The 26,162-nt window shown below is 41.7% G+C and overlaps 1 protein-coding gene across 2 annotated transcripts in view; it reads right to left on the reverse strand.

The window, feature by feature from the left end:
- Nucleotides 1-17,825: 17,825 nt before the first annotated feature.
- The window catches only part of LOC133558614 (zinc finger protein GLIS2-like), an 81,976-nt gene continuing 73,639 nt past the window's right edge, over nt 17,826-26,162 (reverse strand). Inside the window, exon 7 of one of the 2 annotated variants that reach the window (XM_061909861.1) lies at nt 17,826-18,989. In XM_061909861.1, the coding sequence (XP_061765845.1) occupies nt 18,313-18,989 (677 nt within the window). In that variant the 3' untranslated portion in view covers nt 17,826-18,312. The remainder of the gene's footprint in view (nt 18,990-26,162) is intronic. The other variant, XM_061909860.1, reaches the window with a different exon arrangement.

Consider the following 26,162-nt stretch of genomic DNA (forward strand, 5'->3'; position numbering starts at 1 on the left):
CGTGTGTTTGTGTGGCTAAAGGCTAAAGCTTCCCAACTCCATCTTTCTACTTTGACTTCTCCATTATTAATTGAACTAATTGCAAAGCAACACAGATGTCCAAAATACTGTGTCATTATGCGGCGAAAGCAGACGACTTTTAGCTGTGTGTGTGCGCAGCGCTAATATTTCCTTACAGTCCGTGACGTCACGCGTACACGTCATCATTCCGCGACATTTTCAACAAGAAACTCCCGGGAAATTTAAAATTGCAATTTAGTCAACTAAAAAGTCCGTATTGGCATGTGTTGCAATGTTAATATTTCATCATTGATATATAAACTATCAGACTGTGTTGTCGGTAGTAGTGGGTTTCAGTAGGCCTTTAAGTCCTAACTTGTTCACCGGTCCTCATATGGAAGGTACTTTTCCTTGTTGATGTCTCAAGAAGGGTAGAAATACAAGAACACACACACACAGTGAATGTTACAACTTCCCAGTTACATTTGAGCATAGTTTTTTTTATTAAAGTATTTGTTTATCATTCTTACTTTCTCAAAAGTCTTAAACAATTATTTTTCTCAAATATTTATTCCTAACGGGTGTCTCATTGACGTCGAGGCCTTCCAGCCCATTTACGATCAGAAGACACAGAAAGTAACATAAGCATTTCAGTTTAGCAGAGAATCTTACTGTATAGTAATAGAGGACCATAACAATAATCATCTGATTTCAACTCTACTCAATAAATGAGTGACTCAAGTTTGAGGGTGGATTGCTGCACATTCCAGTTAAATGGAGTGTAACACCTGAGACTGGCTCTGCCAATATTTGTGTATGTAAATGACATGTCTAACGTTAGATAGTTGCTTTTGAAGTAAAGTTTTTAGTAAGATAAGAGACATTTTTAAGCAGGCGTGTCAAACTCGTTTTAGATCGGGGGCCACATGGAGAAAAATATACTCTCAAGTGCAGTGACGTGCTGCTAGGAGAGGCAAGTGAGGCAGTGCCTCACCTTGCCACCAGGGGGTGAAAGGCTTCACCATGTGATGTTCAAAAACGATGTAATAAAATAAGTTTAAATATTTATCTTTTGGTCTGTGCTTTCTATGTGATTTTGGTGTGGTTCCTGTATATTTTGATAATTTTCCTGGTCAAAATCGCGGAAATGCCGTGTTTCCTGATGAAAATAACGCGGCAGACGAGAAGTGAGGCAGACACAGGCGGTGCCTCCGCGGCTACACAGTGTACTGAGCGTCTGTGTGCGAGGGGGCGGGTGCTTGTTGCAACGGGGAAAAGGCAGGCCGTGAGGCGGCAAGTACCTCTGCCTCACAGTAGGGGGCGATATACTGTCAACTTGCAGTTCAATGTTTCTGCGGCGAGTCAGAGTAAACATGTCTCTCCAGCGGAGGCTAGACTTTTTTTTTTAATTAAACTGCATTTATAACAAAGATGGCATTTTCATTACAGTAAGCCCAGCGTTTGTGGGTGTTTTTTGTCAGATGCAAAAATATTGTTTTATTGCTTGGAACAAAATTGAATTAAATGAAAGTGTCTGCCAATATGGCGGATTATATACTGTATCCAATATTAAATACTTATCTAAACTGGAATTTAACACAAAATTATTGTGATCATACAAAGTACGTTTTCATGGAGGATAGCTATTGCTGCTTCAGATGCAAATAAATGATAAATGGGTTGTACTTGTATAGCGCTTTTCTACCTTCAAGGTACTCAAAGCGCTTTGACACTACTTCCACATTTACCCATTCACACACTGATGGAGGGAGCTGCCATGCAAGGCGCCAACCAGCACCCATCAGGAGCAAGGGTGAAGTGTCTTGCTCAGGACACAACGGACGTGACGAGGTTGGTTCTAGGTGGGATTTGAACCAGTGACCCTCGGGTTGCGCACGGCCACTCTCCCACTGCGCCACGCCGAATACAGAAAGTTAAGATACACTCACAATACTTGATTTATTTTGTTAGAAGCAAATGGGACCAACATACACAGTGGGGCAAAAAAGTATTTAGTCAGCCACTGATTGTGCAAGTTTTCCCACTTAAATTGATGACAGAGGTCTGTAATGTTCATCATAGGTACCCTTCAACTGTGAGAGACAGAATGTGAAAAAGAAAATCCAGGAATTCACATTGTAGGAATTTTAAATGATATTTATTTGTAAATGATGGTGGAAAATAAGTATTTGGTCAACCATTCAAAGCTCTCACTGATGGAAGGAGGTTTTGGCTCAAAATCTCACGATACATGGCCCCATTCATTCTTTCCTTAACACGGATCAATCGTCCTGTCCCCTTAGCAGAAAAACAGCCCCACAGCATGATGTTTCCACCCCCATGCTTCACAGTAGGTATGGTGTTCTTGGGATGCAACTCAGTATTCTTCTTCCTCCAAACACGACAAGTTGAGTTTATACCAAAATGGATACATGGATGATACAGCAGAGGATTAGGAGAATGTCATGTGGTCAGATGAAACCAAAATAGAACACATATGCTCACCAAGGTTTCTCATAGTCATCATTGTCACCGACGTCCCACTGGGTGTGAGTTTTCCCAGCCCTTATGTGGGCTCTACCGAGGATGTCGTTGTGGTTTGTGTTGTGGTTTGTGCAGCCCTTTGAGACACTAGTGATTTAGGGCTATATAAATAGCCATTGATTGTTTGTTTGATGATCACGTCACATTAATAATGAAAATTCAAGATGGCGGCACGCAGTTTTTGTTATTTTTGCGTGTATGGTGTGTGTGTGTCTGACCACATTATGCCGGGCGACTAACATCTATACTCGACCCGAACTTCTTAAATTGGGACTACGGAGTGAGCAAGACGTCTCAGCTGAGTTTCTTCGCTTACACAAGATACCGGCGGACATAGCCAGAACACCGGGCTCTCCGTGGATTACATCGCAAAAGCGAGGCTGCAGAGCTGGCGTGCTTGCTAGGCTCCGCAAGCTGCCATTCAAACTATCGCTTCCCAGAATTGTTTTATCAAATGCAAGATCCCTTGCCAACAAACTGGACGAGCTGAAGCTGCAGATTGCGACAAATAAGATGGTCGGGGACAGCTGCATTCTGCTCATCCCGGAGACGGACACAGCTATCGAGCTAGCGGGCCACACAACACATTGACATGACAGAACCAAGGACCCCGGTAAGAGTAGAGGAGGGGGTCTATGCATCTACGTCAACAACAACTGGTGCACCAACACCAAGACTGTTACCAGTCACAGCTCATCTGATTTGGAGTACATTACTGTGAAATGTAGACCCATCTACCTTCCACAGGAGTTTAATGTTGTCATGCTAACGGCTGTTTACATACCACTGACAGCTAATGCTAGTAAGGCCCTCAGGGTGTTACATGACTCCATTAGCAGTCAACAAAGCGCCTATCCTGAGGCGGTGCACGTCATTGCTGGGGACTTTAATCATGCAGAATTGAAAACTGTGCTCCCTAAATTCCACCAGCACATTAAATGTGCAACTAGGAGAAAAAAACCCTCTGGACAAGGTTTAGTCCAATATCAATTGTAGCTACAAGGCTAAGCCACTACCACACTTGGGCTAGTCCGACCACTTGTCAGTGTTGTTAATCCCACCATACACCCCCCTCAGGAAAAGTGCTCCCCCGACAACTAAAACTGTTCAAATCTGGCCTGAGGGCGCCTCTCAGCAGCTCCAGGATTGCTTTGAAAGAACAAACTGGTGCATCTTTTAACAGCAGGACCTGGAGGACTACACTTCATCTGTGCTGAGCTATATCAAGTTCTGCACGGATATTGCTATGACAGAAAAGCGCATCCGGGTCTATCCAAACCAAAAAGCCCTGGATGACTGATGAGGTCAGGACCCTGCTGAAGGAGAGGAACATGCCTTTAGGTGTGGTGATGGGGCACAGTACTGTGCCGCAAGAGCCAGCCTGAGGAGAGGCATCATAGAGCCCAAGACAGCATATCGGAAGAAAATAGAGGGACACTTCAGCAGCAACAACACAAGGCAGGTGTGGCAGAGGGTGAAGAACATCACCGGCTACAAATCCAACAACCTCGCTGTGGCTGACAGAGACGCTTCGCTGGCGGAGGAACTGAACATCTTCTTCGCTCGCTTCGAGGTGGAGCAACCACATTCAGTCACATCACAACCTTCAACCCGTGACAACGTCCTCATGTTGAAGGAGCATGAGGTGCAGCGAACACTAAGTAGGGTGAACCCAAGGAAAGCTGCTGGACCGGATGGCGTTCCTGGACGTGTACTAAAGACCTGTGCCGATCAGCTGGCTGTTGTCTTCACCAGGATTTTCAACCAGTCCTTGTCCCAGTACATCGTCCCACCCTGTCTAAAGGACTTTGTTATTGTCCCACTTCCAAAAAAACTGCAATACACAGCCTGAATGTTTACCGTCCAGTGGCACTTACACCAATCATTATGAAGTGCTTTGAAACTCTGGTTCGGGGGCACATCATCTCAAATCTGCCACCTGCATTAGACTCCCACCAGTTTGCGTACAGGGCAAACAAATCTACAGAGGATGCTCTCGCATCAGCCCTCCACACTGCTCTGAGCCACCTAGAGCAGCAGCGGAGCTATGCAAGGCTACTTTTTGTTGATTTTAGCTCTGCGTTTAACACCACCCTACCCCACAGACTGGTGCCCAAACTGACGGGGCTGGGACTGTCATCCTCCATCTGCCAATGGATCCTGGACTTCCTGACAAATCGCACTCAGAGGGTGAGAGTAGGCTCCCACCTCTCAGCATCCATCAACATCAGCACCGGCCCCACCCAGGGCTGCGTGCTAAGGCCTCTACTCTACACCCTCTACACTCATGACTACACCCCTGCTCACGCCAGCAATACCACCATTAAATTTGCAGACGACACCACAGTAGTTGGACTCATTTCTGGGAGGGATGAGTCTGCCTACAGAAATGAAGTGGAGCGGCTGACTGGGTGGTGCAGGGAAAACAACCTGCTCCTTAACACCACCAAGACGAAGGAGCTGATCATGGATTTCCGGAAGAAAAAAACAATAAACATCCAACCACTGTACATCAATGGGGACTATGTGGAAAGGGTCTCTAACTACAGGTTTCTGGACATCCAGATCGAGGAAGACCTGTCGTGGAGTATGAACACCACAGTGACCATCAAAAAGGCACAGCAAAGACTTTACTTTCTGAGACTCCTCAAAAAGAACAATCTGTCTCAAAAACTGCTTGTGTCCTTCTATTGATGCTCAATAGAGAGTGTGTTGACATAACGCATGTGTGTATGGTATGCCAGCTGCACGGTGGCAGAGAGAAATGCACTTCAGAGGGTCATAAAAACTGCCATGAAGATCACTGGCTGCTCTCTCCCCTCCCTAGATAAACTGTACAGTGCCAGGTGCCTCAAAAAGGCCCAAAACATCATAAAGGACCCATCTCACCCTGGACATAAACTTTTTGACCTGATGCCCTCAGGCAGGAGATACAGGACAATAAAATGCCGGACAAACCGATTTAAGAACACTTTTTACCAGAGAGCAATAGTGTCGCTGAACACAAGATAACAATAATGACTTTGCACGCGAGCTGTATGCTTGGTATTGTTATGTATTTTATGTATTTTTATCTATTTATCTATGTTCTTATGTTTTTTATGTGTTATGAATTTGCACTAAAATAGTTCCGCATACAATTTCGTTGTACAATGTACAATGACAATAAAGATATATTCTATTCTATTATAATTAAATTAGCCAATAATAATGAATGCTTATCATCTGCGTGTTTGTCGTTGGTCTCTGTTGTGGGTCTCCAACTCCTCCCATTTCTTACGGTACTGTGTGCACGGACTGTGTGCACGGCCTGATGTGTGCAGAGAACAGAATCATGGTGCAGAAAAAAACATTACATGCAGATATTTTTGTTTGGGGGAGGAGGGGGTGTTCTTGTGAGTTGTGTGGGATATGAGACTTGGTCAGGGTTGAATTCCAGGACAATTTGACAAGCGACACATCTTCAGTCGTGTGCCCTTGTATTCCTCAGTTAGACTAGTGCTCCAGGATCCCTTTGCCGTAGAGGTCGATGTTACTGAGACATGGAATGCCAAGCCACGTTTTGCAAATGAAGTGATGGTTCGCTCCGTCTTCTCCACATTTGGGACTGGGACTTAATACGCAGTGAGTGGCCACATTGTCCGGGGGAGGAGTCCAAATTGTAGGCACTAAAGCTTCAGTTTCCCTGGCAATAGAGTCTTGTTGGTGTTTCGGCCTTCAAACACCATACACCCTCCACAAGGGTGGCCCGCCGAAGGATGATCAGTCCTCAGCTTGTGTCCCGTGCTTAACTGTTCCCGAAATTCACTGTTACACTGCTGTTTTCGGGGCCCTACCGGGGTCCTTCCACTTGAGCCAGATCCACTGGCTGCTTCTTTCAGCTGCCTCTGAGACTGCTCTGATGGTCTTCTGCAGAGCCTGACCATGGCTGCCGAGGTCCCTCAACAGGTAGACGACACCACAAATCCTCTGCATGCCACTTCAACTGGATAGACTTCGGTGTTCCAGCCACGCTGCCTCACTTCTTTTGCTAGCTCTGCGTAGCGCAGCTTCTCACGTTCATAGGCCTCCTCCAAGAAGTTGTCCCATTGGACTGTGAGCTCTATGATTTAAGCAGTCTTCACCCAAGGGGACCAGAGCCTGATGGTGTTGGAGGCAATCTCAGGTAGGAAAACTAGCTGTTTGCTGATGTCTGCCAGCATCGTCCAGTCGCGGGCCATGTATAGGTGACCTGGTTCTGGTTTGGTGGAAAGCTGTTTGGGTGTTTTGTGTTTTTCCGCCCTCTCTGAGAAACGTTGTCTTCAATGGATTGGATAAACTTGGTGGCAAGGAGTTGACAGCACTACGCATGCTCTCCAGGGCAAACGCCAAGCTCTTGAGGACCTGGTTGTGCCGCTAGGTCTATCTTTCCTGCGTGAGGCTCCTCTTGCATCCTGTCATGAGGTTTCTGAGGGTTGCTGGAGTTTGGCAGAGGGCACAGATTGGATCCTCGACGTACCACTGATGGAGATTCTTTGGTGATGGGAGCACATCATATGTTGCTCTGATTGTAAAGCTGATTTTACTTGCTTCCATCTTCCATAACTCCTTTCAGCTTATCTTTCTCCTCTCCTCTCCTTCCCACTGCATTCATTGCCCCTGTTTGGCGAGAGCGACAGCCTTCTCACTCCTCAAGACCTCCTCCTGGCGACGCACTTCCTCCACCACTAGCGTCCTCCGCTCTGATGTTGTAGCCTTTTTCCAGGATGGTTCTCTTGCAGTCAGGCCGAAGCCTCCTCTTCCTCGTTGGACCTTCCCCACAATGTCTTTGTGCCTCAGGGCTGCTGTAGCTTGCTGTACCGCATCGGATGGTATCCACCTCCTCCCAGTTGCTAGGGGCAGTGCAACAGTGCTGATGGTCTTGTCTCTGGAGTCCTTCAGTTGGGGCCACATGGCGTAGTGGGTAGAGCGGCCGGCCGGAAACCTGAGGGTTGCAGGTTTGCTTCCCACCTATTGACATCCAAAAAATCGCTGCCGTTGCGTCCATGGGCAGGACACTTCACCCTTTTCCCCCGGTGCCGCTCACACTGGTGAATGAATGATGAATGAATGATAGGTGGTGGTCAGAGGGGCCGTAGGCGCAAACTGGCAGCCACGCTTCCGTCAGTCTACCCCAGGGCAGCTGTGGCTACTGGTGTAGCTTACCACCACCAGGTGTGAATGAATGTTGAGTCCCCCTTCTCTGTAAGCGCTTTGAGTGTTTAGAAAAGCGCGATGTAAATCTAACTTATTTCAGTGTCATCTGGAGTCTAACTTTAGAACCCTTGTATTTCTCAGTTAGACTAGTGCTCCAGGATCCCTTTGCCGTAGAGGTCGATGTTACTGAGACATGGAATGCCAAGCCACGTTTTTGCAAATGAAGTGATGGTTCGCTCTGTCTTCTCCACAGTTGGGACTGGGACTTAATACACAGTGAGTGGCCACATTGTCCGGGGGAGGAGTCCAAATTGTAGGCACTAAAGCTTCAGTTTCCCTGGCAATAGAGTCTTGTTGATGTTATCCAGGCTCTTTGTGATCTCTTGCCTTAGTTGTTCTAGTTGTTGTTTGTCCTTGAGGTTTGCGTTGTACCATCTGCCCAGACTTTTGACAGGTTGCTCAGACACCGTTGGTATTGGGTCTTCGCTGATGTAGAACCTTGTGTCTCTCAGAACCCCCTTGATTATGGAGATGCTTTGAGATTTGCTAGGCTTGAGTTTCATTCAGGCCCACTCGATGTTCTCTTTCAGCGTTCCAAGTAGATGCTCAGTGCATGCTCTAGTAGTGGTTAGTGTTGTCATGTCGTCGATGTATGCCCTGATAGGTGGAAGACTGAGCCCAGCCCTGGTTCGTTCTCCACCCAGCACCCACCCTGAGGCCCTCATGATGACTTCCATGGCCATTGTGTAAATCAAGGGTGAGACTGTGCAGCCTGCCATGATGCCTACTTCCAGGCGCTGCCATGTTGTAGTGAAGTTGAGTGTTGTGAAGCACAGCTGCAGGTCTTGGAAGTAGTTCTTGACCAGTGTGGTGATTGGCTCTGGTACAAGGAAGGAGCTCAAAGATTCCCAGAGAAGATCATGGGGAACTGAGCAAAATGCATTGGCCAGGTCAAGGAAGGTTACATGAAGATCTCTCTTGCCCTTCTTGGCTACTTGGATCTGATGCCAGATCATGCTTGTATGTTCTAGGCAGCAAGAGAATCCTGGAATACAGCTTTCTATACAGATGTATCAATGTATTTGTTCTTTACCAGGTAGGTGGACAGCCTCTGAGACACTACGCTGAAAAATATTTTCCCCTCGACATTGAGAGGACAGATTGGTCTGAATTGGCTAATGTCCGATGCATCCTTTTCTTTAGGTATTAGCACACCACCAGCCCTTATCCAAGCCTTGGGTATTCCTTGCTTCTGCCACACTACCCTCATGATTTTCCACAGAAAGCGTAGTACATCCAGTGCGTTCTTGTAGAGCTTATATGGGACTCCGTTAGGTCCCGGATTCAATGCTGCTCTGTGTTCTGTGACTCTGTTCTGTACATCTTTCCATTTCGGGGGGCTAGTGTCCAAGTTGAATACAGGTGATTGAATTGGCGGGATGTCAGGTGGTGATGACTATCTGCTCCTGCCTTTTCGATTCGTTGTGAACCTTTTCCAGGCGTTGCTCCAGTTCCTGCTTTGATGTTTTCAAGGTTCCGCTTTCAAGTAGATAAATAATTAATTTTATACCACTTGTCCTTAATAATTTTGACAATATAATAGAATGATAAATGACACAATATGTTACTGCATTCTTCAGCAGCTAAATTAGGAGCCTTTGTTTGCCTACTTACTAATAAAAGACCAGTTGTCTTGTATGTTCACTATTTTATTTAAGGACAAACTTGCAATAATAAACTTATGTTTAATGTGCCCTAAGATCAAAAATGCAAATTTTTGTCATCCCCTTTATTTAGAAAAAAGGGAAAAGTATTGAAATAATTTTGGTACCGGTACCAAAATAGTGGTATCGGGACAACACTAGACTGAAGTCTATTTAGACATTTGAGCAAAAATAGCAAAAGTTTTCAAAGGTAAGTCCAATCAGCTGGTTAAATGTGGGAGTAACAATGGCATTTTTGTTAGGAAGAATTGTGTTGCTTTTTGTGTACCTTTGCCTTTTTAGATCATTTAAGTAACAGACGAGATAAAATGTTTTAAAAATGAATAGGACAGGTAAAAAAAAAATAGAAGCATTGTGCACTCACGTCCTCATTTGTTGACTTCAGTACGCATCTTTGACACAGTTTTATGGCTGAACATTTGAGGAAACTCTGGTTTTATTTGCAAGAACAAGGGAAAGTACTACACAACAGGGCAGCTTTAACTTCTGGGTTCTTGTGTTGCTCGCTAACTAACAGAGCCTTTCGTCTTCCTGTCAACATGGTTATAACTTGGAATCTTTGCCTGGCGGCGTATCAACATTGTGTCAACTTTTATGAGACTAAGTACCCACTCGGCTCTTATCTTTACTGCTGCTCGGGAGAAGTTAGTAAACCTATCTCTGAAACAGCAAAGTATTATTATCTCTCGGAACATTTCGTGTTGGTTGGGAGGACTGGTTCCTCAAATCTTATTTTCTTATTACCGTTGCATTTACCAACACGCTGATATTTTTTTTGAAAGTAGAAGTCAAGGAAAACATTTTATATGATTTTCTTAAATGTATTTTTTTTTCCCCAGGGATGTATTTTGACTATACTTTGACAATATATCATAGAAGTTAAAATGTTTAATAACAAGTAACTAAAGTAGACACAATAACACATTTTATAAAGCTTATCTAATTAAATTTAGAATTGACTAATATTGTTGTAAATCAATTGATGTATTAAATTTATGGTATTTGTTAGGCGACTGTCCTATTCAGAGCTCGACCAGCCCACATCTTTCTTTTAATTCGCATTGATTTCTGTTTCCATAGCAGCGCACGTCTGACTTCTGGCAACAAATGTGTGTATCCACTTCCAGAATCAAACACGAGTGTTTTCTAATAATGACAGACTTGATAACAGACAGCGAGGACAACTACTTTTGGACAAATGAAGATTTACAACCTTATTATTTTGAAGCTAAATATGCTGCTCCTTATAGAAGCAAGCATGAAGGAAGAGTGAGAGGGGGATGAAAGCGATGTTGATGCTATAAATATAGAACTTGGAGCCAAGCTATTTCGACATTAATGGACTGCTCACCCTAAATCGACAGAAAACGTCCACGGCCAGCTGGACCAGACACACAACTGTCCATTGGGTGAGTCACTTTAATATTGATCATGATCCACGCTGCACGCCATGCCTGTTAGTACAACTACAGTACATACGCTGTCTGGCTAGCTCAGCTGTGTACAAACAAAACATGAAATGTGGGCTAATACGTTACAGATACTGAGATATGATTGTTCATGTTTTTCAGTCTGTACTGCTTGGTGTCTTATCGCGGTGTTGTGCATTACAAACTCAAATGCCTTTTGTGTTATTGTAGAAGCTAGCTTGTCTCTTTCCGTAGCTATCTTTTACGGCTAGTACCGAAGCGTGCCGATGTGTTGCTACGCTAAAAAAATAGTTCCTCAGTGTTCACTGTTACAATACCAATGTCGCTGCAGCTTGGTTATTATATAGGTTACGGAACGTAAATGAAATAATGTTGATGTTTTTTTTAATTCATTTTTAAACTGATTTAGAGGTAGAATTGATTGCTTCCATTAGTTGTATTGTTAGCCAAGTAGAACAGGTCGATTTGTATATGCTAGAAAGCAAACAAAAGCATAAACCTTTTGTCTTCTTGTCTCTCATTGGGTTTGTGAACGATGGGCAAAATTTCCAAAAAAGTGCAGTTCCCTGGTAAAATAGAATAGAATAGAGTAGAATAGAAAGTACTTTATTGATCCGTGGGGGAAATTTAGCAAGTGCATTAAAAGTGCATTACGGCTACCCACAGTATTGGAGTGTGGACCAGAGTTCCCACCTTTCTCCCTCCCTCGTGTACATACATGAATACCAGGGGTCACCAACGTGGTGCCCGCGGGCACCAGGTCGCCCGTAAGGACCAGATGAGTCGCCCGCTGGCCTGTTCTAAAAAAAGCTCAAATAACAGCACTTACCAGTGAGCTGCCTCTATTTTTTAAATTGTATTTATTTACTAGCAAGCTGGTCTCGCTTTGCTCGACATTTTTAATTCTAAGAGAGACAAAAATCAAAAATAATTTGAAAATCCAAGAAAATATTTTAAATACTTGGTCGTTACTTGTTTAAACAAATTCATTCATTTTTTTACTTTGCTTCTTATAATTTTCAGAAAGACAATTTTAGAGAAAAAATACAACCTTAAAAATGATTTTAGGATTTTTAAACACATATACCTTTTTACCTTTAAAATTCCTTCCTCTTCTTTCCTGACAATTTAAATCAATGTTCAAGTACATTTATTTTTTTTGTTGTAACGAATAATAAATACATTTTAATTTAATTCTTCATTTTAGCTTCTGTTTTTTCGACGAAGAATATTTGTGAAATGTTTCTTCAAACTTATTATGATTAAAATTCAAAAAAATATTCTGGCAAATCTAGAAAATCTGTAGAATCAAATCTAAATCTTATTTCAAAGTATTTTGAATTTTCTTTTTTTTTTTAAATTCTGGAAAATCTAGAAGAAATAATGATTTGTCTTTTTTGGAAATATAGCTTGGTCCGATTTGTTATATATTATAACAAAGTGCAGATTGGATTTTAACCTATTTAAAACATGTCATCAAAATTCTAAAATTAATCTTAATCAGGAAAAATTACTAATGATGTTCCATAAATTATTTTTTTCAAAAAGTTTAGAATTAGCTAGTTTTTCTCTTTATTTTTTTCGGTTGAATTTTGAATTTTAAAGAGTCAAAATAGAAGATAAACTATGTTTCAAAATTTTATTTTAATTTTTTCCGTGTTTTTTCCTCTTTCAAACCGTTCAATTAAGTGTTTTTTTCAGAATTTATTCTGTACAAAAAACTTTCCGTAAAAGGAAAAAAAAATGTACGACGGAATGACAGACAGAAATACCCATTTTTATATACATATATAGATTTATTTATTAAAGGTAAAATGAGCAAATTGGCTATTTCTGGCAATTTATTTAAGTGTGTATCAAACTGGTAGCCCTTTGCATTAATCAGTACCCAAGAAGTAGGTCTTGGTTTCAAAAAGGTTGGTGACCCCTGATGTATACCTTCCCATATGAAATTATATTCCATAAACTTGTCTCTTCTAGAAACTTCAAAGAAATTATTGCGGTTGATGCTTAATACCCCTTTGAGAGTAACCTTCTTCTGTCCATGTCTTCAAACTTCTTATCTTAGTTGTTTTCCTGTCTCTACTGTAATTGCCACAATGAATGATTGCATGTTCCACTGACTCTATACTTTATTGCAGTAGTCACATAATCATGTTGGGTGTTTACTTACCAGGTCCTTATATAATCTGGTGTGTCCTAATCCAATACGTGATATAATTCCTTCCATTCTTGTGCTCCCCCTTACAGTTCTTTCCACTCCTACTGGCTTTTGTATCGCATGTAAATAAGTGTCTTACTGTTGTACTCATGTCCCAATGTGCTTGCCAATCGTTTAAAAGATTTCCTTGAATTCACGATTTTGCCTTTGTCTGACTGACAAGTACCTTTCCGAGCTGCTCTAGCATGTCAGCTTTGCCAGCTGATCTGCCAAATCACTGCACTTTTTTGCCTAATTGAGCTGGAACCCAAATTTTAGCTTTGCGAGCTAAAATTTTGTATAGAAATTAACGCTGAAGGTTTCTGCATCAGCACTGAATAGCCACACATAAATGTCTAGTGCAGGGGTCAACAACCAAAAATGTTGAAAAAGCCATATTGGACCCAAAAAAAAAAAAAAATTTGTCTGGAGCCGCAAAAAATTAAAAGCCGTATTTCCTTGAATTGCCGCCGGGGCACTAATTAATTTAAAACCTCTTCTCACTCCTGCGCTTACCAAAGGCATGCGGTAAAAGTAAGCATGCGCTAATTATTTTAAAACCTCTTCTCACTCCGACACTTACCAAAGGCATGCAGTAAAAATTTGAGTGTGATGTAAGGATACCATCATGAAAAACACATTTAATAAAAAAAAATTATCATGGTCTTACCTTTATGTAACGCATGTGTCAAATACATACATACATTTGTGGAGACTATTATTAGGCTCTTGCCTTTCTATTTACTTTTTACGTGCTTCCTAGTCACGTGACCGCCACAGTCCAATAAGCTAAAGTTGTATGCCGGTAGCAGGAAGGGACTGGTATGCTCTTGCTCTATTTACTCTTTGGGAACTCGATGCAGACGAAGGAGAGAACACCAAGTAGTTCCCACGCCGCCAACTCCAGCGTGCCCTGTCTGTCTGTCTGTTGGACCGTCGGCTCCAGGGGTATATTGATAAAACATAGCTGCTTACTGTTCTTTTAAGCATACCGGTATTCAATAGCTTGGACCTCAAATCCTACTGAAAAGCTCTGATTCTTCTTCCCTTTATGCGATTTCAAATTACCGGTATTGAAATCAGAAGTGTCACTTGTGACGTCATGAGTTAGACCAGGCGGTAATACTAAGCATGCGCTAATTATTTTGCAAAGCGAGTTTGACCCGGCAGTAATTCAAGCAGGCGCATACTATACACCCGGCGGCAATTCAAGGAAATACGGTAAGTGTTATAATGAAGACAACACATGATGTAAGTGTCTATATTAGCTATTTTAGCCTACTATCAAAATGACTTTAAAAGTCTTATATAAGTCTTATAAAGAAGACATCAGATAATGTAAGTAGTTATATTAGCCGTCATAGGCTGATGCAAATCTTGGTTGACAGAAATGTTGAAATGTAATATTTATTCAACACATTTTTAAGCGGTAGAAAATGGATGTTCTACCACTTATTCCCTTCAGGGTTGCGGGGGGGCGCTGCAGCCTATCTCAGTTTAAATGCGCCAGAAAAGAACCTGTTTTGTACAGTGTTGATGTGATTCAATGCAAATAGAGCGTAAATGTGTTCTTGTCTAGTATTTCTCCAACAATGGTCATGTTGTGACATCAATTATAGTATTTTGAGAGGTAATTACTGAAGTCTGACATCACTGAAGGCCTAGGTGGCCACTGGTTTTATTGTATGCTTTACAAGCTGCGTAGCAGAGATGGCGCCTCTCCTTTAGTTGGGCGTACACTTGTCTGTACACGACTCTAAACAATGGGCCCTAGCCCTATGGTTACGAAACACTTTGTTAGTCCTCCAGGGGCGTGATAGCTTGGTTGGTAGAGCGGCCGTGCCAGCAACTTGAGGGTTGCAGGTTCGATTCCCGCTTCCGCCATCCTAGTCACTGCCGTTGTGTCCTTGGGCAAGACACTTTACCCACCTGCTCCCAGTGCCACCCACACTGGTTTAAATGTAACTTGGATATTGGGTTTCACTATGTAAAGCGCTTTGAGTCACTAGAGAAGAGCGCTATATAATTCACTTCACTTCAGTAATGATGATACGTGATAGAAGCACTGTCCATTTTCCCTCATGATCCTATTAACAGACTTCTTCATGATAAAGAAGAAAAATGTTTTTTTTTGATAATAGTGGGTGATTAATATTCTGCTTTGGGCCCCAATTTAGCCAGAGGCCTTGTGTTTACCCCAGTGGTTTAAACGTAAATGAAGCATCGACTTCTTAAACATCATTTAGAAAACACAGGACACAATTATTTTATTTGGTCTTTTATTGACATTACGTCATCGTCGAAAAGGTCACAGTGGCCCTGATGCACAATTCGCATCTGTTGTCAGAACAATTTCAGTTCCCGAAATAAACTGAATTTTAAAAAAAGAAGTTTTAATGCAATGATACAAATGACACATACACTTGTTCGGGAACACAAGGCACTCATTGAGATAGTGATTGACATGTTGGAGATAGCGATCGTAGATATAACAACATAGCAGGCCTCATGTTGGCCAATGTCAACACTTGAAAGCAATTGAAAAGCTTTTTTGCTTACCAAGTAAATACTTTTTTTTTTTTTTTGCATTACTTCAGAGTAAAAAAATGGTCAGAAACAAGTCTGGATAAATCTCATTGGCGAGACATGTTTGTCCACCTGTCGGAAAACACTCCTTGTATTGTTGCTTCATCATCAAGCCTCCAGGAGGAGATAAGGCGGGTCCTGAGGGGACCTTTGTCTGTAGAGAATTAACATGCAAAGTAACCTGGCAAAAAAAAAGGTGCATTCCAGGGTTGGGTTTTTTTTGTCCTGCGACTGTAAACGTCACATTGTCCGCAACGGCGAGAGTAATGAATAGAATGCAAGAGACATATAGTTTCATGTAGGGTTTGAATCCCATAAACGCAAGAGTTCATAGTCGACTTCTTAAAGGTCCCATATTACACCATTAAATCTTGTTGGTCCCACAATTGTGGATTTGAAAATTTGGTGGAGGAGGAATTATGGTGTGGGGTTGTTTTTCAGGAGTGTTTCTCAGGCCAAGAAGCACTATTATGCACTTTTTACATACACTCTGTTACTTTTGTTGCTGTATGTAAAAACGGCGCCGCTGAAGTGGCAGCTCTGTCCTTTTTTTTTTCTGTTCTTTAATGTATCCCTCCTTTTTTTTAAATGTTTTTACCTTTTGGTTTAGACCAGTTATTTCCGAATAAATGCCAGGAACGGCATGTGTGACCCGGGGTGTAGATGCTTTATCAGTATCATGCGTAACACCCTGCTTTGAAAAGCTGTGCATTACAAAACGTGGTAATTGTAGCTCTTTATCCTGACTTCTTCAATTTGATTGAAAAAAATCTGCATTTTTTTTTTTCTTTAAATAAATTGTTATAGTGTGTTATATATTGTGATTCTGAGTTAATATTGGTGAGTTAATTTTGCATAATAGGGGACCTTTTAAAACTCCCATAATTCACTGTATGGACAAATGTATTGGGACACCTGGCGGGAAGAAAACGGGGCGGGGGAATATGCAGCCTCCACAAAATTTGGGCTTGTCGGTGAATATTTTCGAGGTCACTGATGTCAAAAGCGTTTTGATTATCTCGAGGTGAAGTTCTTCCACACAAAACCCACCTGAGCGTACAAAAATGTCCTGATGACACCAACCAGGTGCGGCCCAATACTTTTCTCCATTTGTTGCCGAATGAAAAACAATCCATTTAAAAAGCAACGTTTTTACAGTGTACTTGCTGTTCTTGATAGATACGCATTAAGTAGAGCCTAATAGTCCAATAACAGTTTAGTCGTTCATATGATACGTTAAATAATGATGTCGTATTTCCTTGTAGCCCCCCATTGTGCGTTTCTTCCCATTTATGGATCATAAAAAAGTGAATATAGGTGAGCGAAAGCATCAGTGGGGTTTGTCAAACTGATTGATTGTCCGCTGCAACACATACAGTGGGGCAAAAAGTATTTAGTCAGCCACCGATTGTGCAAGTTCTCCCACTTAAAATGATGACAGAGGTCTGTAATTTTCATCATAGGTACACTTCAACTGTGAGAGACAGAATGTGAAAAAAAAATCCAGGAATTCACATTGTAGGTATTTTAAAGATTTTATTTCTAAATTATGGTGGAAAATAAGTATTTGGTCAACCATTCAAAGCTCTCACTGATGGAAGGAGGTTTTGGCTCAAAATCTCACGATACATGGCCCCATTCATTCTTTCCTTAACACGGATCAATCGTCCTGTCCCCTTAGCAGAAAAACAGCTCCAAAGCATGATGTTTCCAACCCCATGCTTCACAGTAGTTATGGTGTTCTTGGGATGCAACTCAGTATTCTTCTTCCTCCAAACACGACGAGTTGAGTTTATACCAAAATGGATACATGGATGATACAGCAGAGGATTGGGAGAATGTCATGTGGTCAGATGAAACCAAAATAGAATTTTTTGGTATAAACTCAACTCGTCGTGTTTGGAAGATGAAGAATACTGAGTTGCATCCCAAGAACACCACACCTACTGCGAAGCATGGGGGTGGAAACATCATGCTTTGGGGCTGTTCTTATGCTAAGGGAACAGAACGATTGATCCGTGTTAAGGAAAGAATGATTGGGGCCATGTATCGTGAGATTTTGAGCCAAAACCTCCTTCCATCAGTGAGAGCTTTGGATGGTTGACCAAATACTTATTTTCCACCATAATTTACAAATAAAATCTTTAAAATTCCTACAATGTGAATTCCTGGATTTTTTTTCACATTCCGTCTCTCACAGTTGAAGTGTACCTATGATGAAAATTACAGACCTCTGTCATCATTTTAAGTGGGAGAACTTGCACAACCGGTGGATGACTAAATACTTTTTTGCCCCACTGTATAACGTGGTGAATGTACATAGGAGACAAAATAAAGGACTTTTTCTGTTTTGTTTGTTTCTAATGGGATAAAGTGCAACTTTTAACATCAAAAACTGACCGGCTTGTTTTGTTTGTAGCGCCCTTTGACCCCTAATGGCTGCAGACGTCCTAAACAAACATTTCATTTATGACTCATTCAGTGGTCACCTAGTATGGCTTCAGGATCGGTCACACATTTATATCAAAATGTTACAAATTGTAAAAAGTGAACCCTTTTTGGGCAGTTCAATTTTGACTTGGAATTATACTTGTGGGTTGATCATTAAATATAATGTAAAAATGCCCCTCAAGACCACCTTCAGGGACCCACTCTAGCTGACCACGGTTGGTTTAAGCAGGAGCGCTCTAGGGGGGACGACCACCCAGGACAGAGAATCCCTCCGTCCTGGCCCCACCACTGCAGACAGGTTCAGAACCTCCCCCTCCCTCTCCCTCTCCCTCGCCCTGTCGGCCTCAGCCTCATCGGCCTCGCCGTTTTGCCCCCGGTCGCTTGTGCACCCCACCCTTCCCAGAGCGCCCAACCCCAACATGGACGCCGCTGTAAGTCCGAAGTGGAAAAGAGGCGAGTCAGCGAGTCCGAGCGGGCCCATGGCTGCCCTTCCCCCCACGGAGAAGAGCGGAGCGCGAGGGTGGCAAAGTACCGACATAGGCAGCGATGTCCCCAGACCCCCCAGGAGGGCCGCTGCCGATGTCCCGGGAAGGATGACCTGCCCTCTTCCTGCGGAGGGAGGATCCATCGCACACTGACCACTGTGACGAGCACCCGGCCCCGGCCTGCTGGGGACGCTCTGCTCTTGGCTGACAAAGTGCCCGTGGGCTTTGATGTGCTTGCGTAGCGAGCTGGGATCGGTGTAACGCTTCAGGCATCCCGCCATCTTGCAACAGTACGGCTTGTCCACGTAATGTGTGCGGGTGTGCTTGAAGCGGTCGCTGGAGTTGGAGTATCGCTTGCTGCAGCCCTCGTACGGACAGACGTATGGTTTCTCACCTGGAGGGGAAAGATTATATACAGTTAGACCGCAACTCTATCAACTTTATACCAACCGAACTCCAATTAAACTTGAAAAAGGTTTGAAATGTAGAGCTGGAACTTTGCTGAAATGCTGTAGAACAGGGGTCGGCAACCCAAAATGTTGAAAGACCAAAAATACAAAAACAAATCTGCCTGGAGCCGCGAAAAATTCAAAGCCATATTACATACAGATAGCGTGTCATGAGATATAAATTTAATTATGAGGACTTAAAGGAAACAAAATGAGCTCAAATATAGCTACAAATGAGGCATAGTAATGCAATATGTACATACAGCTAGCCTAAATAGCATGTTAGCATCGATTAGCTTACAGTCATGCAGTGATCAAATATGTCTGGTTAGCACTCCACACAAGTCAATTACATCAACAAAACTCACCTTTGTGCATTTATGCACAACGTTATAAGTATGGTGGACAAAATGAGACAGAAAAAGAAGTGGCATAAAACACGTCTTAGAAAGTCGGAGAAAGTTATACATGTAAACAAACTAGGGTGAGTTCAAGGACCGCCAAAATTAGTAGGACAAAACGGCGCTCGCCAAATACTTGAATCATTGAAGCATGTTTAATATAAACAGTGTGCTTTACAGCAATTAGGGAGGTTTGTGTCATGTTTGTCCTCCTACAAAACAAAATTTAAACAAAAAATGTTTTTTCCCCCTTACCATTTCCATTTTTCATATATTTTTGAAAAACCTCCAGAGAGCCACTAGGGCGGCGCTAAAGAGCCGCATGCGGCTCCAGAGCCACGGGTTGCCAACCCCTGCTCTAGAACATCGTTATCCAACCACTGTAGTGTGACGTGAGATACAGTCTGGTGTACCGTGGGAGATTATGCAGTTTCACATATTTGGGTTAAAAATATTTATTTGCTAAACAGTAATTATAATCCGCAAATTTGCTGTAGTTGTGTGTCGATGCTGTCTAGAACTCGGCAGAGTAACCGTGTAATACTCCTCCATATCAGTTGGTGGCAGCCGGTAGCTACCGTATTTTTCGGACTATAAGTCGCAGTTGTTTTAGTAGTTAGGCCGAGGGTGCGACATATACTCTGGAGCAACTTATGTGTGAAAATATTAACACATTATAGTAAAATATCAAATAATATTATTTATCTCATTCGCGGAAGAGACGAAGAAAATGTCAGCAATCGGCGGGATAGGGTCATGGCAGAAGTGCATTGTGGGTCATGGAATGCTAACTGCTATATGCTATATGCTACTGCCGTAGCTATTAAAATGGATCATTTCATCGTTGGCTGTAACTTATATAAACTGAGAAGGGCTGAACAAAAACTGGACCGAAAAGGAGATCATGTACTGCAGATTACAAGCTGGACGTAGTGAAATATGCAGCAGAAAACGACAAGAGGAAGCGGCGCATACCTTTGGAGTTGGCAGAGTTGTTTAGAAGCGACATTGAGGAAGAAGATTTCATCGGATTTATCGATTAGGAGTGACAGATTGTGAGGTAAACGTATCGCATGTTCTATATGTTATAGTTATCTGACTGACTCTTACCATAATATGTTACGTTAACATACCAGGCACCTTCTACGTTGGTTATTTATGCGTCATATAACGTATACTTATTCAGCCTGTTGTTCACTATTCTTTATTTACTTTAAATTGCCTTTCAAATGTCTATTCTTGGTGTTGGGTTTTATCGAATAAATTTCCCCCCAAAATGTGACTTATACTCCAGTGCGACGTATATATATGTTTTTTTCCTTCTTTATTATGCATTTTCGGCCGGTGCGACGTATACTCCGGAGCGATTTACAATCCGAAAAATACGGTAATTTCTTTGTAGATGTCGGGAACAAGTTGTGTGAGACGACAATGGTTTGTCGTGATCCCAGTATGCGGTAGGCGGCGTGCAGGTAAAAAGGTATCTAATGCTTAAACTAAAAATAAACAAAAGGTGAGTGCCGCTAAGAAAAGGCATTGAAGCTTAGGGATGGTTATGCGGAACAAAACTAAAACTGAACTGACGACGAAGTAAACAAAAACAGAATGCTGGACAACAGCAAAGACTTACAGCGTGTGGATAGCTCTCTGATTAGTGGTTGACAACAGCTGAGAGTGGGACCACTAACCAGAGGCAGGTGAACCCAATTAATCCCCATTGCGACCAAAATAAACCCAAGAGTGCCCACAACAGGAACTAAGGGAGTCCAAAACTAACAGAACATAACTAACCAAAACATGATCCGGACCACGGATCATGACAAAATGCTCATTAACACAGACAGATTTGTGAACAATATTTGAGAGGAACAGGGCTTTTGTGTATATAGCAAACGTTTTAGATCTTTGAGTTCACTTCATGAAAAATGAGAGCAAAAGCCAAAGTGTTGTGTTAATATTTATGTTCAGTATAAACCGTTGGGGGCAGCACGGTGGAAGAGGGGTTAGTGCGTCTGCCTCACAATACAAAACTCCAGTAGTCCCGGGTTCAATCCCGGGCTCGGGATCTTTCTGTGTGGAGTTTGCATGTCCTCCCCGTGAACGCGTGGGTTCCCTTCGGGTACTCCGGCTTCCTCCCACTTCCAAAGATATTCATCTTGTATCGAGTCTATTTTAACATATTCTATCACTTCCTGGTTTGGTAACCTCAGTGTGGTCAATAAAAACAGACTAGGTGGTGTAATCAAGGTGTGCCAAAAGACCTAAGGCACTACCTTGAAACCCCTGAGCCAGATTTGTCAGGTCAGAGTCATCCAGAAGGCAAAGGCCATTCTGGCCAACCCTCAGCACCCTCTCTTCTTAGAGTTTAGACTCTTGCCCTCAGGATGTAGGTACGCCCCTAGTAATAGAAAGGCCAAAAACAACCGATACATAAGATCCTTTGTTCCTTCAGCTGTTGTTTTTATAAATGAGCTCCTTAAACAAGCTTAGCTGCTATGTCGTCACTTTAGTGGGATGCGACGTGTGATTTGTTTTTATTGTTTTACAAATGTTTTTAGCTATATGATGGTTTGTATGTATTTCATGTATTTGTACCTTGTTTTTACTGTTGTACGTTGTTTTTACTGTTGTACCTCGTTTTTTACTGTTGTACCTCATTTTTTACTGTTGTACCTTGTTTTTACTGTTGTACCTCGTTTTTTACTGTTGTACCTCATTTTTTACTGTTGTACCTTATTTTGACTGTTGAACCTTGTTTTTAATGACTACTGCTGCAAACCAAATTGCCCTTCGGGGACAACAAAGATTTTCTAAGTCTAAGACATGCACCTGGGGATAAGTTGATTGGCAACACTAAATTGGCCCTAGTGTGTGAATGTTGTCTGTCTATCTGTGTTGGCCCTGCGATAAGGTGGCAACTTGTCCAGGGTGTACCCCGCCTTCCGCCCGATTGTAGCTGGGATAGGCACCAGCGCCCCCCGCGACCCCCAAAGGGGTAGAAAATGGATGGATGGATGGATGGATAAACCCTTGGACGAGATCAGGATCTAACAGTAGACTGTCTGGTCCCATTCAGAAAAAGAGCTTTGTAGGAGTCAGTTTTTTTCATATTATACCAAGTAATGTACGAGACTTGTAGACTCTTACCTCTTTACTTGAAAATCAAAACTGCACTCATAATTCATCTTGAAATATACTGGTTGTGTTGTGTTACCACATATAATTCATTAGTGTATTTGTAATAAATGTATTGTTTTTTGAGGGGGGGTTGTTGGTGATGAACCAATCTTATGACCTTGTTTGCTTACATACACTATGTATGCAAATGTTGTGCGTAGAATAATCACAACTATGTATGCTGACCTGTGCAATGATACCTGCAGACATACATTCGTGTGTGCAAAATAGGTGCAATAGGGCAATGTGCAATTTACTTTGTAACTGGCAATGTGGAATTATCTTTCCGTATATCTTAGTTCTCAGGCACTTTAGCACTGAAATACTTTGGTGCAGTCCTATTCGTTTGGTATTATTGCCGCATAGACGAAAAATGGAAATTAGCCACTGACTACAATTTTGCATATTTACACTTGTGTGTTCATCATAATGTCAAAGTCTCTCCACAGTGAGATCCTATGAGCTCGCTATATAACGTACTTTGGACAGGTCTAATCTACATGAGCGTCATTTAGACACGTTTGGCGCAAACTTAAGATGAAATATATATATATAAATATATATATATATACATATATATATATGTATGTATGTATGTGTATATATACATATATATATATATATATATATATATATATATATATATACTCTATACAAATATATATCAGGAGCGTGGCACCAAATTATGGGGCCACATTCACAAGATTCCTGCACCCCTAAACCGAACATACCCGCACCATACACATACACTTGGTATGTTTTAATGCACTAAAAAACTAATTATTTCATGAATTTTGTTGAAATCAGCTTTTAAAAAAAAATGTAAAAACTTGGAAATAGGTTTTTGACTTTTAAAATAGGATTAACATATTTAGATCAACCTATATATGTTTATATATATATATATATATATATATATATATATATATATACATATATATATATATATATAATGTAAATACTGTATATGCCCACATCAATTATATATATATATATATATATATATATATATATAATAATATATATTGACGTCTGTGTTAAGTGAAGTGTTTGTTATCCAGGTGGAATAAACCATTTTTGCATTTTTGATTAAGGGATTAAAGGTAACTTTAATCAATGTTAATTAAATTATATTTATTTCATCTTAACATTTATGAAGTCTTTATGTTATGGTTCATGATCCATCTATCGCTCGGCTGTCGAGAGCTTGCTGATGTACTGCATAACAGTGTGGTACGCCAGCTGCACTGAAGCAGACAAACAGGCAATTCAGAGGGTCATAAAGTCTGCACAAAAAATCATCGGCTGCCCCCTGCCCTCCCTGAAGGATTTACATAACTCCCGTTCCCTTAAGAAAGCAAAAACCATCACCAAAGACAGCACACACCCTGGCTACCACCTGTTCCACCTGCTACCATCGGGCAGGCGCTACAGGTGCATCAGAGCCAGAACAAACAGGCTCAGAGACAGCTTTTTTCCCAGAGCTGTCACCATGTTGAACTCTAACTTATAATAATAATAATAATTCACCCCCTGTACATTATCCTGCCCTAATACCCTACTGTGCAAAACTACCCTTCCAGTGCAATACATCCCACACTGATTGTTATTTATTACTTCGGAACTCTTTTCTTGTTCTGTATATTGTACAGTATTTTGTATTTCTAAAGTGTTTTGTATATTGTACAGGATTGCTTGTTATTATTATTGGATAGTAGTTTGTTTATTTCAATTGTTAGTTCAATTGTGTTATATATTTTACCCCATATTTGTTCCCACAACCGCACCTTAAGTTGGAGTCTTTAATCTCGTTATATGCAAATATAATGACAATAAAATCTATTCTATTCTATTCTATTGTTCTATGAAGTTTTTATTGTACGGGTGGCTTTCACAACACAATATGGCCTGAAGTGTTTCAGTAAATCTAGAATTTAGATGGCTCTAAAAAGAGAAGTGCATAATTGTGGTTAATCGACTGACATGCTCTTTTTTTCTCATGAAAATGTCTGCGGTGAAGGTAAAACAGGAAACCTGACTACGGTCTGTTTAGAAATGACATGAAAATCTTGCTTTGTGCGTCTCTTGAGTCTCTGGTCTCGTTGCCACGATCAAAGCCACAAAAGACAGAGCATGGACTCGACTTCTTTACTATACTAACCATTCTGTGACAAGACGAAGGACAAGCGACCATCCATCCATCCATTTTCTACTGCCAAATAGGACTGCTTGACTGGAGACTTTGTAAATGCTAGTCTTGGTGAACTAATAGTATGTTTAAAAAGGAATTACAGAAACTTTAATGTAGCATTGCAATTATCTCCGATTTGATTGACAACACTAAATTGGCCCTACCGTGTGAATGTGAACTTGTAAAGGGTGTACCCTGCCTTCCGTCCGAGTGCAGCTGGAATAGGCTCCAGAACCCTCCACGACCCCGAATGGGACAAGCGGTAAAAAATGGATGGCTGGATGGATTAATCCAAAAAACAGTTACTGAGGGTATATATATTTTTTTAAATGTCACCAATTATGCAAAATCACTTGTTTTAATGATATTCTAACTTGTATGTGCCGATCAATCGCCCATCAATCAGTATTAGCCGATTTTAATGAAAAAGTAAGTGATCGCCATTGCTGGTTAATGCATTTATTAGCACATCACAAGCGTTGATCTTCTCTGACTGACGTTGGATTTACTTTTAGTCCCCCGGCTGACAAACCGCTAGAAGCTAGTTATGTGTCTCCGTATTTTACATTGTGGAGCCTCTCCTCTAAGTTAGTGATAATCACCTATTTTAAAGCAAATAAACTACATTTTTTTGTATCTTAAGTTACATTATCACTGGAAGATGAGGCTGAACATATTACACACACAGAATGAGAATGAGGAAGTAGGTAAATATTGGGTTGATATTGTTAAACTGTCAATAGTACTGACCATGAATACATTTTAAAAATGTACAGTTAATACATGTGATTGGTATCGGTTGATCTCACTCATGAATGATTGGTATCGGCAGCATGAAACCCTGATCAGAAGATGCCGAGTTCTAACAGTATGCGTCCACCACTTTAAAGATAAATGCTTTGGAAAGCAAACCCAAAAAAGCTGGCTTCTCTAGACATCTGCAAATAAATCCTGGAGCTTTGGCACTCAGCTTAGCGAAGTGCTAACATTACAGTCACATTTTAACCACATCATAAAGACTAGCCTGTTCACTGAAGGAAAGCATCCATCCTTCCATCCATCTTCTTCTGCTTATCCAAGGTCTGGTCGCGGGGGCAGCAGCTAGGCAGAGAAACCCAGACTTTCCTCTCCCCAGCTACTTCGTCCATTTCCTCCCGGGGGATCCAGAGGTGTTCCCAGGCCAGCTGGGAGATATAGTCCCCCTACTGTTCCTGGGTCTTCCCCTTGGCTTTAAACCGGTCGGACGTGACCGAAACACCTCCCCAGGGAGGCGTTTGAGGGGCATCCTGAACAGATACTTGAACCACCTTATTTGGCTCATCTTGGTGTGAAAGAGCAGCGGCTTCACT

The sequence above is a fragment of the Nerophis ophidion genome, linkage group LG01, assembly GCF_033978795.1.
Source record: "Nerophis ophidion isolate RoL-2023_Sa linkage group LG01, RoL_Noph_v1.0, whole genome shotgun sequence".
NCBI classification, from domain to species: Eukaryota; Metazoa; Chordata; class Actinopteri; order Syngnathiformes; family Syngnathidae; genus Nerophis; species Nerophis ophidion.